At 43.0% G+C, this 15333-nt stretch overlaps 1 protein-coding gene across 1 annotated transcript in view; it reads left to right on the top strand.

Moving 5' to 3' along the window:
* ASAH1 (N-acylsphingosine amidohydrolase 1) overlaps nt 1–15333 on the top strand; it is a 235081-nt gene that overhangs the window by 16200 nt on the left and 203548 nt on the right. Inside the window, exons 2-4 of the mRNA XM_086962561.1 lie at nt 11824–11870; nt 12059–12149; nt 14304–14390. Coding sequence (XP_086818687.1) covers nt 11824–11870; nt 12059–12149; nt 14304–14390 — 225 coding nt within the window. The remainder of the gene's footprint in view (nt 1–11823; nt 11871–12058; nt 12150–14303; nt 14391–15333) is intronic.

The raw sequence follows: 15333 nt of genomic DNA on the forward strand, positions 1-15333 counted from the left end.
AGATAGTAGATAACATTCGGCTCTCCCTGGACAGGGGGGGAGTCAGCCGTTCTGGTCCTGTTGGATCTATCGGCGGCCTTTGACACCATCTCCCACAGCATTCTGAAACATCGGCTGTGGGAGATTGGTGTAAGGGGCAACGCCGTAGCCTGGTTTGAGGACTATCTCGCCGGCCGCTATACTTATCTCAAAATGAACACCCTTGTATCCAGGAACATGCCTCTCACTGTGGGGGTGCCACAGGGGTCGATTCTTAGTCCCCTGTTGTTCAACCTATATTTGACCCCTCTGGCCAATATTATAAAATCCTATGGCTTCTCCACAGTGTCGTACGCAGATGATACGCAGGTGTTAATCACCTGCATTTCTCAGTTTCTGGACACCTGCGTTAGGTTCAAACAGTGCATGGTTCATATCAGCGGCTGGATGAATGAAACAAGCATTTGCAATGCAATAGGTCTCGCATTTGCGAGAGATTAAGCAAATGGCAATGTAAATGACAATGCCATTTATTTATCTGTTTTCAAAACCAACGCATACATTTTGTCATTTACAATGCCAATAGCTCAAACTTTTCCAAAGGCGAAACCATTGCATTGTAAATGCTTGTTTTCTTTTAGTAAGGAGTAACTCACTGCGACCTCTACTTTCGCATTCTCCGTTCTGCAGGCATAGTTTGTATAAAGGCAATTTTTCGGTCTCGCCTGAGACTGCACATAGCAGACCTTTTGTTTGCTTACAGGGGGTTTAGAGCCCACACATTGCTTGCCACTTCCTCACTCTCATTTGCTTGTTCCCCTTTGGTCAGCTTGTGCTGGCTTGACTTCCTATTCTTGTGTTTGGCCCTCAGCTGAAGCATGGCTTAAGTACTGCGTCTTTGCTCAGTGACCTTGCACTGCTCGCAATTTAAGAGCTACTTTTTTTTTTAGGTCTCGGCTAGAAGCGAGCGAAGCTCGCTCTCGCCAGAGACCTTATTGTTAGCGGCTCAGCTTCCCAGGAGGACAGCACTGGCCGCGCGCAAGGCGATTTGCGCCGGCCACGCGCACGCGAACGCGCTGTCCTCCTCGGAAGCTGAGACGCTAGCAATACCTCCCGCTGCTTGCGCATGCGCCGTGCCCAATGGAAGGTTTCGGGCTTACGCATGCGCCGTGCCCATTACTGCAGGACCGGCCACGGCAGACCCGGGGCTGCGGCCGTCAACGGAGCGCGCGATGACGATGCAAGTGTTTGTTTTCTTTCTTCGGCTCCTCCTCACGTCGCGTGGCCATGTTTGTCCCAGTCATATGACCGCAAAGAAGGAATAAAGAGACAGCCCGGGTGAGTCATAAGAAGCCGAGCACGGGCTGCTGTGTGAGCAAAGGGCGGCAGTGAGGCCACCGGAGTTTTCCGGGACAGATTTAATAGCGACTAAAAGTATGGCTTGTTTCATATCTAGGCAATATGAGGAAAAATGTAAAAAAGGGAAAAGTCTAAACAATGCATGACTTGTTATCACACCCTACCGACACAAATCATATCATGGTACCAACAGATACCGCCAAAAATCCCCTGTCACATTGCGCACCGCAACAGCAGCTCCCCACCCACCCGCACAGTAAATGCTCTCTCACACACATTGTCTCTCCGCTTACACTGCTGTGTCCTGCGCTGTACTATCGTGAGTGGAGCAGGGGGTACACCAGCTGTGTGCACGTTACTGTGGTCTGGATGTGAGGTAAGCTTGCTTTGCTGCGGTTGCTGGGGTGCATGAGGAAGTGTATGTGTTGGTTAGTGTCTGAAGGTTGTGGGGTGGAGAAAGGATTGCTTGCTTCGTGTGCTTGCAATTGTACAATGCATTAGTTTTGTTTCCTTCATTAACTGTGATAAGCAGTTAGTTGTAATGCGCCTTTTCTATAGTGCGAAATTAACAGGAGGCAGCGGAGAGCTGCACAGGGTCAGGTATTCACACAAGGTGCTTTCACTTCCTGTTCACTTTTTGCAGTCCTATTTTATTGATTGTCTCACTTCCTCTCACTAGTTATCAGCAGGGAAGGGAGTTGATGCGCTGTGAAGGAGAAAGCACCTCCCCTTCTACAGGAATAGCAGCAGAGCTGGCCCTCCGCGACTTCCTCTCAGAGTAGCGCTGCGTGGAACGTATGAGGTAGACCTCTTTAAAGAGCCACAAGCCGTCCCCGTGCCCTGCCCGAGGAACCAGCCATCACGCTTGTTCAGTGGGAGAATCCTAACCCTTCCGCAGTTTAGCCTCCAGTAGCAGTTTCTCCCCCACACACCATGATAATCCAATCCCTGAATAATCAATCACTCGTGTTCTTTCCACTTCAGGTCTGCCATTGAGGAAGCGCCAGCGCCACCTACAGCCCCCTCTGCTCGGGCACAGATGGTTTCATGCTTTGGAATGGACAATGTGGGCGCTGCAGGCGAATCCCATACAGTGCCTTAGAATTGACAATCTGGCACCACGGAGTGTATTGTATTTATTGGTAACAGTATATAGCTGTTAATGTTTTGTGTTTGTCCTGTCTTCAGTACTATCGGAGCCTTTGCATGTCAGCAGGAAGGTTGCCGTGCTGATAGTAGTGGCCACGGCTGCCATGGGACCGGCTCGCTTATGGCTGCAATGTGTGTTTACTCTGGCTTTTATGTTAAGACAGTTTGAGTGCAAAATCTGGGTGCATTACTATTTGCGCACAAGCATGCCTGCAGTCTGGTTCTCCAGGGAGCATGGCTGTGGCCCAAAGGTTAATGGGGACGTGCCTCTTCTCCATCGGAGGGTCCTAGGGCTGGAGGTGATTCCTCTACTCACCGCGGACTCCTGTGTCTCATATGAGTATTCCTCTTCTCCGGTACTCAGGACCCTCACCTGTTGATTAGATGAAAGCAGACATCATCCCCAGTGGTGTTCAGGGAATGCATTCCTGTAATATGTTTTGTTTGTGACCTGAGGAGTGGCTGCTGTGAGGCCTGAGCCTGTTATTGCTCCGTGATTCCTGGGTATAGTCCATATTATGACCTAATTAAAGGAAGTCTCATCCATTCTGCGCCATCCTATGCTCCAGCTCAAGTATCCACGACAACTCGACCAAAATGTATGTAAAATCTGATCTGTCATTTTCTGCCAGGTGTTCATATTGTGTATTTCTTTCCTACTGTTCTGTATTCTCCCTTATTCCGCCTCGTCACCTGGCAGCATTTACCAACCTTTGTCTCCCTTCTACAGATCCTAGATCGTTAATTCTTCAAAGGCATTGTGAAAGTGTAGAAGGTGACAGCTTAGTTGGTGTGGTAATCAAAAAATGGGGGGTGGATTTATTGCCCCAATACCGGTCCTTTAGTGATCGGTCACTGGCCACAGAGAGGGTTCAGTAGCAGTATTTTGACTGGAAGCATCCATAGCTGCAACGTTTTCCAGGGCCCTGCATAATATATTGGTCCAGTCCACATTTTTTTTCCTCTGATTTTTGGGACTTTTAGTCCTATTTTCATAATGGAATAAACCAAGTTAAAAAATCTGTCTGGAGCAGCACATCGAAAATGGGCCTGGGAAGCTTGGCCTGGCTGAGCACCTTTTCTCCCCAGGGGACTGGGCACCTTTTTTGCTGGCAGGAGCTGTCTCCCTGGAATCTGAACACAGTTAAGGGGTCACATTCCATCTAAATCATTTTCTCCTGCAAGAGCGAGCTGCTAAATTGGCAGTTTCCATCAGTACCCCAGCCATTCCCTTAGCTTTATTGACTTGTTCCACTCTCCTCCTGTGTAGTGATGCTATTCCCATCATTTCTGCCCTCCTCCCACTTTACTTGATATTGCCTTCCCCCATCTGCCATCCGTCTTGTTGCTTACTCCCTTCTGCCTTTCATCTGCTGTACTTGTTGGCCCACCCCCGCCCACCATAGCAAAAGAGTGCTATAACCGTGCAAGAGCTAACGGTGTCATAGCACTGTGTGTGCGTGGGTGGCTCCGTCTGTCTGTGTGTGCATGGGTGGCTCTGTCTGTCTGTGTGTGCGCGTGGGTGGCTCTGTCTGTCTGTGTGTGCGCGTGGGTGGCTCTGTCTGTCTGTCTGTGTGTGCGTGGGTGGCTCGGTCTGTGTGTGCGTGGGTGGCTCTGTCTGTCTGTGTGTGCGTGGGTGGCTCTGTCTGTCTGTGTGTGCGTGGGTGGCTCTGTGTGGGTGGCTGTGTGTGTGCGGGTGCGTGTGAGTGGCCCCGTGTAGGTGGCTGTTTGTGTGTGTGGGTGGCTCTATGAGATTGACTCTGTGTGGGTGGCTCTGTATGTGTGTGTGGGTGGCTTTGTGTGGGTGCAAATGCAATAGGTCTCGCATTTGCAAGCGATTAAGCTATTGGCATTGTAAATGACAGTCATTTATTTATGTTTTCAAAACAAAAACATAAATAAAAATAATGTCATGAGCAATGCCAATGGCTCTAACTTTAACAATGCCGAGACCATTGCATTGTAAATGCTTGTAGGTCAAGCCAGGGACAGCTTTGTGCTTGCGAGGCACTATTGTTTACGATAAAGGGCTTGAAGCCCATCCTTTGCTTACCATTCATTGGCTTTAATGTCACTCTGCTTGGCTGCCCCCTAATTGACCAGCACATGACAGTTGTCATTTCCTGGTTCTTCTCTGGTGCATAGACGAACCACAGATTGATTTCTCTTGATGTGTGTCTCTGTCCTTGATTGGGGTACTATTTTGTAACTGTGTTACTGCTTTTTCCTTCCATCCACCATTTCTTCGTGTGCTCTCCCTTCCCCCACCTCCTACACCCGTCCTTGCTTACCCACATAACGTCGGCCCCTTCCTCCATCCTTGCTTGCCCATCACTGAGACCCCATCTGGTTTCCTAACCTCCATCGCAGCAAAGTCTGTTCCCATTTGCTTGCTTGGCAGTCCCTCCCTCCCTGTACCAGAGACCCCAATGGGTTTCCTAACATAAAGTGCAGCTAAATGTGTTCCTATTCCACTCCTTCTGCAGCAAAGCTCATTTATAGGCCAAAGTCTCTGAAAACGAGATGAGTTTGAAGTGGATGTAAGCCTGTGTAAATCACTGAAAAAAGAATGGCGAGTTTCCAATTTTCTGTTTTTCTTTTGACTGTTTTTCTGAGCTTCATTTTGTTGTACTTGTTACTAGTTTTGAGCATTTTCATATTTTAACAACTCTGATCATTAGAGCTATGAAGCTATCCTTTTCATCCTTTCCCCACTATTGCAGGTGACATAATTTTACCGTAAATCATGGCGCTACTATAATGTCATGAGGTGGTTGATGCGAATGGTCAGTGGGTATAGTGGAAGAGGCCGGTTTCCCCTTCAGGATAAAGGGAGAGAATTCAAGGTTAATTTTTCTTGATTTGCCCACCCGTCCTGTCGGAAAATAAAGCGGTATGACATGGCCAGCGCAGGCTGTATCATAGCTCTTTTTTTAGGTCTCGCGACCTATCGATGCGCGCAAGCGCATCGAGCGGAGCGAGAATTCATGTCGGCAAAACACAAGTCAAACCAAGGGCTTTCAGCCCCGCGGTTTTCTTGCAGTTCACGTGTACATGCACGCGCATCGCATGCAAGCCCAGCCTCTCGCATTCCCAGGCTCTCCCGCCCCCATCCGGCATCAGGCACTCCTCCCACACCTCACGGACATCTGTTCAGCACGTGCATCGCATGCAAGCCCAGCCTCTCGCATTCCCAGGCTCTCCCGCCCCAATCCGGCATCAGGCTTCTCCTCCCCTAGCAGCACTCCTCCCACACCAGCAACTCCCCCCTCCCACACCAGCACCTCCCCTCTCTCTTCCCGCAAACACAGCCTTGCCCTAGCAGCATTCCTCCCACACCAGCACCTCCCCCCTCCCACACCAGCACCTCCCCTCTCTCTCCCCGCAAACACAGCCTTGCCCTAGCAGCACTCCTCCCACACCAGCATCTCCCCCCCTCCCACACCAGAACATCCCCTCTCTCTCCCCGCAAACTATTGCATCTCCGTGTTCTCTTTTCATGGACTCTCGATTTTATTTCTTGCTCCTGTACATTCCTTTACTCTACTTTTCGTCTGCTGAGTGAACTCTTGCATTTCCTTCCCCTCTGAGGTTGGCGTACTTTGGGTAAAGGCTGCTCCAAGCCCTCTCTCCGCGGGCTGAGAGGTAATTGTTGGCATTCAGTTTTCACTGAGCTCGGCGCTCTGGTTCACAAGCTTTCCGGGTCAGATAACCATGTTAACGGAAGCCGGGGTGATTTGTTTCCAGCGTGAGAGCAAATGTGCAACGATTTTACATTTTGTTGCTTGAAACATCGCGCCTCGCATCCAATTACAAGATAACACGGATGTTTTAATCTGATACAGTAACTGTCTTGCCTGTCAGGCAGATCATAAAGCGCTTTTTTTTTGTTGCAAAGTAATCGTGACAATTTAAACAGCTATGCTGTGAAAAGGCTGACTAGCTAGTAAGCGGATGTAGGTCTTAACACACAAACTAAAATGCCTACCACTAATAATACTATTATTGCTGCTTGACTACAGTGATGCACCGAAATGTTTATAAAAATAAAACGCACCCACATTTAATGAACCAGTGCATAACGCTTACCCGGTCTTCCTTGGGCTGAAGCCTAACCCTATCCCTGAGACAAATGTGCATTAACCTTAAGACCATCAGTAACCTTAAGGCCTAAGCCTAATATCAGCAATGGCTGTAAAAATAAATCTAGTTGTGCTTTACTCCTTCCAATCAAGGTGCGGACAAAATGTCGCCAGTGAGTCTTAACAAAGGATTTGTGCAAACTAAAAACGGCAATGGATTAATTGAATGTTGTGCACGATCTTCAGTGGATGAAGGCGAAAGGAGAGCCGCACGTCTACTGTGTGTATGCTAGGTGAAGGAACATGGAATGCACCTGCACCCCAACTTCATGATCAATGAGTGATTGCAGCAGAACACATGAACAGCTCTCTCTGAAAGACTAAATGAAGTCTTGAATCAAAATAATGCTATTCGTACACATTGACCTGAACTAGCACTGTCGATATACAGTCATGAGGTCAGATTGGCCCTCAAAGGGTGCTGGAAAGTGAGCAGTTGGGAGGCAGACGCCATCTAATCGTGCAAGATATGACTCCAATCTATCCATACTTTTGTTGGTAAAGTAAAATATTTGACCACGCATTTGGGGTAGTTCAATCTCTCCTTTCACCTAGCACCTTCTCCTCACACCCAAAGACCCTTGAAAAGCAGTTTTGTTTTTCACCAGCCAAACTGATATTTTTTGCCCCAGAAAGTAAAAAATGCATAAAAAATCTTTGCCTTTACTTTATACCCTGCTATTGTAATATTTAAATCCTATATGTTTACGACTCTTGTAAAAATTATTTCACAGAAAGCTTAAAGGTGACACCTTTTGTAGCTGCGGTTACAACCCCAGAGTCTGTGTTTGTGATTGACGCTTCAATTTGCATGAGGCGTGCCGATATCTTAGAGATGTTGTCGGATGGTTACATTTCTCGACCTTCTCTGTTTGGCAGTTATTTATTTCCTCCATCCCATAAACCGGCAAATAAATGGGAGAAAATATAGTGTTACTCAAGAGGATTTTGGAGCAGTTTTTGGGAAGTGCACGAGGCGTGCACGAGCTTGCCTGAGCTTCTGCTCTTCAAAGGCTCCCATTTGCTCCTGCCTCCCCACCCACTGCTTCACACTTCACTCGCTTCCCTCACGTCTTTCACGCCCCTCCTCCCTTATCACTCTTTATTACATCTGTATCCACACATGCTCTGGTTACTCCACCCCTAATTATTCACTTCACTTGCGAGTCAGGCCGTGACTCGCATTCTGGCCGTCTGCCTGTTGCCTCCTCCTCTCTCCCAGCAGCTTGTTTTTTAGGGCTCGCCCCATTCTTTCAGCCCCCTCCCGCCTCCCCACACAATATGCCCACCTTGTGTATTTATTTATTCATTTCGTTTTTTCTTATAATGAATAAGTTGCATATTCCACCCAAATAGGTTTCAGGGCGCAGAAAAGTGTGATTAAGTACAATGGGTAAAACTCACCCACGCAACGCCACTCACCCACGCAACGCCACTCACCCACGCAACGCCACTCACCCACGCAACGCCACTCACCCACGCAACGCCACTCACACACGCAACGCCACTCACACACGCACTGTGCAGTGCACAATAGGTCTCGCAGTAGAAAAGTTGGAGCTATTGGTTTTGTAAATGACAAAGCCCTTTATGTTTATAAAATGAAAACAAAAATAAAAGGCATTGTTATTTGCAATTGTAATAGCTCCAACTTTCCTACTGCGAGACCTATTGGCAACGCCAGTGCTTGTTTTAAATTTCAGCCATGCTGCACAGCTGCTGTGTGGCTGTACAACATGGCTAAAAGACCTTGAGAAAGTGAATAGCTCTCACATAGACATTTGTCTGCCCCAAAAACATTGAAGCTTTAATCAGTGTAATCATGGCAGCTTCTAAACCTGTGATAGTAACAGATGCTCTGTGAGTGCTTTCTTCTTCCACTTGGCTGACACCTGAATACCCAGGTGCTTCTTGCCATCCACCCTCATGCGTACTCTCAAAGGAAAACAAACATTAGGAAAGCCTGTAGGTCTGGCATTGGCTGCCCGCCTATTAGCTTTGCCAGTGATTGTTATAATTTGTGTTCCACAGTTGAAGCAATTTTAATCGTGCTTTAATAATGGTGGGATGTGTATGAAGGTTCTACTGAACATGTTGTATTCCTTTTTTTAAATGGATCCGGTTGAAATTCTTTACAAAATAGTGGCCATGATTCAAATTCTTAAACATTAGCATAATAAAGCACCGACATTCGTACAATTCAAATAAAAGCAGTAGAAATTAGCATAATGACCATAAGCTAAAACGTTTCCATACAGGTAGGGGTATCTCCCTTGCATTGACATTGAATGTATATAAAGTACTCTTGGATAACCAGAGCATAGTCTGATGCCCTTAGTCCGAATACCACAATTAGTCTGACACATCACACCAAATAGCCCTGAACTTTTTAAGGGCCCTATTTTTTTAGCATATAACTTTTCAAGTTGCTTAACCTGCTTCATTTTGCCTACCCAAGAGTCGAAAGTGGGAACCAAGGTGGAAATGAAAAGTAATTGCTGCTTTTATCTGGTAACTTGACAGCATGGAGCAGACGTGCCAAATAGCGTTCCAAGAGAGTCTGAGGTCATGCAAACCTGCAATTTATCACTAATGGAGATTATTGAAAACCATGTGCCGCACTAGACTATACAGCAAATACAATAATTTGCTTTAAGAGATACTTCGTATGCCTTAGTATGTTAGTGCATCATGTTAATACATCTAGTATTGTACAGCTACTTGGGCCATATCACAAGCGTCTTTATCTAATACATTCATTCAGTTTTATCCTAATCTGTGCAATAATGCAGTCCCACTTTGAGACAAACCTGTTTACAAAAGCACTCCCCGTTGAAATGATTTTGGTCAGAACCTAATAATCAACAACACAGTAGCTTCTACCACCAAGACGTGTGGCCTGAAAAGTGCACAATGTGGGTTTGTTATTTCAGATCTAACTTCCTACTTGAGATTTTGTTGAATTATTTATTTAGACTGTTTTCCACCAGACAACCAAAACAAAAGGTATGAGAGAGCATTTCACCTCCTCAAGGTGCCCGTTTCCCAATTTATTGACATAATCTTAGTGCTTGTGTGAAGACATTTTACTGATTTATGTGGTGCACCAGTAGGATACTTCAGGTTGTTTGACATTGCTAAACTGACCCAATGGTTGAACAAAGACTTCACTGGTTTAATGGCAGGAGCTTGACCTAATCTAGTTCCATATCTATTTGGTTTATGACCTAGCAACTGTCTTCTTAAAACTATAGTAGCACTGCACCTGTAGATCTGAGAGGATTGCTCCAATTCTAGAGTTGGTAATGGATTCTTTTACTCTCCTACAGATTTTCCAGCGCCTGCATTCATATGCAGAAATACTGCACATAAGTATGCCAATGATTGTCTATTATTAGCATTATCATTGTATTAAAAAACATTTAACGTTAAGAAGCATGGTATGCAGCTGTCCATTTTTCTTCAAAGATTAAAATGTTTACTTTACATATTGGCTAATTACATTTTTTTATATAACACGTTTCTAGTGCATTATACTCTGCATCAGGTGGTGATGCCCCCGCAATTTATCCCAGACCATCTGAGTCGGACATGGGTAATTTGAACCTATTACATGCTGATGACCGATTCATCACAGCAACCAAAGTCAACTAACTGAATAATATTGAAGGACTTGTCTGAAGTGTTTTTGTTCTTTCATACGTTGTTATTCAATGGATAACACATGTGCTCGATATTTCGCTCTGCTTGATGACCTTAATCTGCACAAAATAGCGAGGGATTTTTATACCTGGTTAGTAGCTTAAAACTTGAAAACTTTCACCTTACTTTATAGCATTGTGAGGTCATTTGTGAAATCTGAAACTCCTATTTGAAGCAAAGCTATGGCAGAACTGTTGAAATAGTAGACATCATGAGCTTGTGAATCAAAGTTCAGAATTATATTTTCCTTTCTCACATTCTGTCACTTATTTAGACACTATTGAAAGCAGAAGACATAGAATGACGTGTGTGCTTATAACTGGGTATCCCACTGGTTACCAAACGATTCGATAAAGCATTGTACTCCAAGAAATAGAGCGGGGGATCATTACTAATTCTCAAGCTGCCATCTAAAGGAAGTGCTTGAACATTTGCAAGAGCCCCTAATGCCAACGCGTGTCTTTGTTGGCTATTTAAAGAGCTACTGTGACACATTTAATATGATAGTAAAATGAAAAATAAAGCCCAAGTCTACACTATTGAAATACATTTACTTGCAGTGGCACTGTGTTCTGCTCGGAAATTGTATGTTTCTTCAACCTCCTGGTTATTTCTTTGAGATCTACTTGGCAATGGAGGGTGAAATGGATTGGAGAAATGCCTAAAACGTTTTCAGTTGTGTCGAAGACATTTATGATCTTGTGTCTGGCCTTGAGATAGATTTAGCCGGCTTGCCAGCCTCATGTAATCAAAAATACATACATATACAAATGCATAGATGGGGAATTTGGACTTACTTATTCGTCTATTTGTGTGTTCAGGTGTCATTTTGCTCTTATACATTACATTATGTGTGAAGTAAGGAATCTGCCCGCTTCCGCCATTGGCTCTCTTCCACTTTGAAGGCCAACACTTTTGCCTGGCCATATGTACATAGGTGCCTAAAAATGAATGCACTTTAGTGCCAAAGCTTGTGGGCCAATATTTTACTTTTCCAATGTTTTTTTCTATTCTTTACACTTGTATATTTTTTAGTCACCCTTGTGTTTGCACTACGTCTCCAGGACACAATAATTCAAAGCCAATATTACCTTTTATTTGCACCACTCAGAATAATAATTTCCTGGTATGTACATTACAACTGAAAAAGGTTTTGTGGTACCTGTTTCAAGATCACTGGTCTGCTAGAAAGCGCCCCTGTTGTTCTATTAAAATGATGTGTGATGGTTAATTTTGTTTTTACATTGAAATGTTTTACTACAACAATATAGCTGCCATGTTTAGTCTGCATTGTTTCTTTTTTTCATCCGCTGTCGTGCTTCAGTGTTTTATTTTTTTTAAATGTTTATTAACCATCACAACAACTTGCTAAGACCAGGCCAACTTCGTTGGTAATGCTTCTTAGCACTGTTTTGTAGTCATTAAAAAACAAAGTAGCTTTAAAGTCTGGAAAACGCATATTCTCATGTTTACTTTATCGCCACTTTTACAGTTTACAGAAGATTGCAGAACTGGAACATATCCACCCAATGGGCCAACGTAAGTCATCTAGTAATTGTAACTCCTTTTTTCAAAATTATATTTTATATTTCTCCAATATTAATTTATTGTAGTACGGATGATGACAGTGTTCTGTTTCGGTTAGTAGTGTAAGCTACTGTGTAGAGAAATTGAATGCAAGGAACTCGCTGTTTTCTGTTGCTTAATTCGATATTTATCTTTTTTAGATTTCTGGGGAAAGTGCCATGGTATACCATAAATCTCGATTTACCTCCACAGGAGAGATGGAGCCAGTTAATTGGCAGTAAGAAGAAAGAGGTAAGGATTCAGCAAAGAGTTGTAAGCCGCAAGAAGTTTGGGCCAGTGTGGTTCAGCAGTTCAGATGCTAATGGGACACCATCAGATAGTCAAGGTGTGCCTCAGTAACCCTTTGTGGTCTGACCTATCTGTTCTGTCATTGCAGAAGCTAAACATAATTGGTCCCATCTTCACTCATTCTCATCTAATGTTCCTGCTACCTCTGCAAATGCTGCTACATCTTAGATAAATATCCTGTTTTGTTTTCCATCATTTTTATGGGAGACTTCTTCTTTAATGTGATTAAATAAAATGTATTTTATATTGTTGCTCTGAGCTTAGGTCGACATTCCACTTCGTCCTAATGTTTAAGCACAATGCAATTCTACTCTCATTGAACATCTTACGAAGTATAACTGTTCAGAATGTTGCTTCCTAAAGGCATTAACAGTTTACAGATAATACTAAATTTATATTCTTGGAGTCTAGTTGACCAGTGTTTCCGAGATTGATTACTAAGCACATTTTAAACCTAGCAAGTGCTGAACTGTCCACATCTACAAATTGAGCACATGTGTGTCGCCTAACCTATCCTTCAAGTTTAAAGCCTGAGAGTTTAGTTCACACTCAAGTCCTGGAAGAAACAAGCTTGCCTAAGGTTTCTTGTTGTATGAACACAGCGTTGCTTTAGGATTTTGGGTAAAGGCGACAACAGTTTCATAATTTGCACTATTGTCTGTGATGGCTGTTTGGCTGCAGATCATTGAATGTTCAAGGCATGCATGATTTTTGCTTACAAACTTTATGTAATCTTTTATACGTGAACCACTATCTGATGAGTTTATTGTCCGTTATTAATCCCGCAGCTCTTGGAGGCATACGAAAGTTTATGTGATGCTTTACAAAAGCGTTTTTCTCAGTTCCACCCTTCTTCATGTACTCTGTAAAAATTGGCTTATAAACACGAATTTAGATTGGCTGTCATTCTCAACAATATTTTCTTTCCTTCCAACCTGGGCACAGTGTGTGTTGGAGTATCATTATGATTTCATGCTGATTTTATGTTCTATTTTATGTTGTATTTCACTATTCCATGTGTATATTTCACTATGCCAAGTGTATGTTCTAACAAAGATGTTGAATTAAAACGATTTATAAACAACCAAACGTTAGTGAAAAAAATAGAAAAACAAATGTTCAAAATGAACTCCAGATCAATAAAATAAATTACCTTCCCTAAAAGACACATGGTTGTTTTTGTATCTACAAACAAAACTGGTGTTGTGTTCAAATTTTAAGTTTCCCTCTCTACCTGCAAACTTGCCATTTGTTTGTTTTGCTGATTGTCTAAAATGGTTGTGTAGCATGTGTCTTTCTTCAGTTGCAATACGTACTTCACAGTTGTCTTGGATATGTATCTTCTCTCTATCATTGCAGACTGTAGTTCAAACTCATCAATCCAAAAGTTACCACTTTGTAGCTATCCTACTGAGTAGGAGATCTTGTATACCTCTCACAGCAGGAATAAAAGTCAGCTCCACCAATTTTTGTGTTTAGGGTCCACGTAAATAAATGATTTTAAAGAGGCATCTCTTTCTTTGTTATTTCAGTATTTGTTCATCATTAAAACGTTTTTAAAAAGTACTGTGAATGTGACCTTCAGTAATCTGATGTGAAATGAGCTGTAATGATGAGAATCCGCCTGCTAGAGTGGTCAGTGCTCCTTCGAGTAAAAAAGAAAATAGTAACATAACCGTCCAGAGTCTGATCTTTGAGAATGTTTATACCTTTATTTGTAACACCGAGTGCAGTATGAAACAAGTGAATCCCGATTCGCTTCAGTACTGGAAACTGCCAATCTTTTCATGGCAATTTATCTGCTCAGCTATGTTACATTCTTGTATATAATTTTTCTTTTACATATGAAGATACAACTTGGACAATTAATTTGTTCGACATGCAGCTTTCAAGAAAAGAGTCCAATATTATTTTATTAATTCCTAATAACAAGAGAAGTTTAAAAATAAAGACTTGAGGTGGAAATAACTCAGAAAATGCATGTTTTGCATGCTGTGTTGAAAAGGCACTGCCGTGCTGCTATTTGTCACAACTAAGGTGATCACGGCGTGCGTTCAAACCAGAGTTACACTTTAATGAATGTTTTAATATCTGCAGCTCCTGGATCTAATACAAGCAATTAAAGATTTGGCAAATGCCTTTGTTCCAAGTGGGAAGATCATCAAGTTAGTGGATGAAGATCTTGTAAGTAGATGTTTTAACTCATTATTTTATATGTGTGATTAACTACATTTCTTGATCTTACCGGTGGTGGAAAATAAAGGGTGTACCCTAGGAAAAAAGGAGCTGTGCAAGGGAGTCCAAAAAAACAATAGAAATGTTATATTATTGGTCAAATAATTTGATTTCTACCTGTGACCAGGCTCAGACAGGCATTTGTAATTGTAGAAAAAGTTCAATAGCAAAATTCCAGTTCTATAGGTATTGTACGCTGCCTGTTATTTTTTTACAAATCTATATTTCAGTGTTAATTGCTAATCTTCCAATAAAGAATTATTCTGATTCTATCAATGCATATAAATGTATACTGATGCGTTTCATAGCAGTGATCATGCTGTGGCTCAAGTCCTTACTTCCATGCCCATGTAATCTAAAGGACAATGGAACAATGTATTGGTGCACTGAGAAAAACAAACAAATTATGGTCGCATTGCTTGAATTAATTTTAACCACTGGTAATTGCTCTGGCCTGTATTTCAGTCCATTGTGTTTTTCCTCAATTCGATTACAGACAGCCACTGACTATATGCAAACCAGCCTTTACCTGCTCCAACAGGGGCACAATCTGCCATAGTCATTGTTACGCCTTATCACTACGGTGCAACTTGAGGTACAGTGAGGGCAAGATCTGTATATGGGAATACCCGTCACACTAAGAATGCCACACTGAGAAAATCATAAATGTGATCAATAAAATCCTTGAATTAATCTCAGGCACTTATAATTGTTAAGACCAAGACTGATTTGTATATGGTTAGTACCCTTCTTTATTGGCACAATCGAGTTAAAAGCAACAAAATGTATTGCACCCAGATTATGTGCATTATTTGCCGAGTAACCTTAAGCAGTACGGGTCTTTCTATACATGGATTCAAAGATTGCTGTGCCAAAGGGACTTGAGCTTCAT

The sequence above is a fragment of the Lissotriton vulgaris genome, chromosome 3_1, assembly GCF_964263255.1.
Source record: "Lissotriton vulgaris chromosome 3_1, aLisVul1.2, whole genome shotgun sequence".
Classification (NCBI taxonomy): Eukaryota; Metazoa; Chordata; class Amphibia; order Caudata; family Salamandridae; genus Lissotriton; species Lissotriton vulgaris.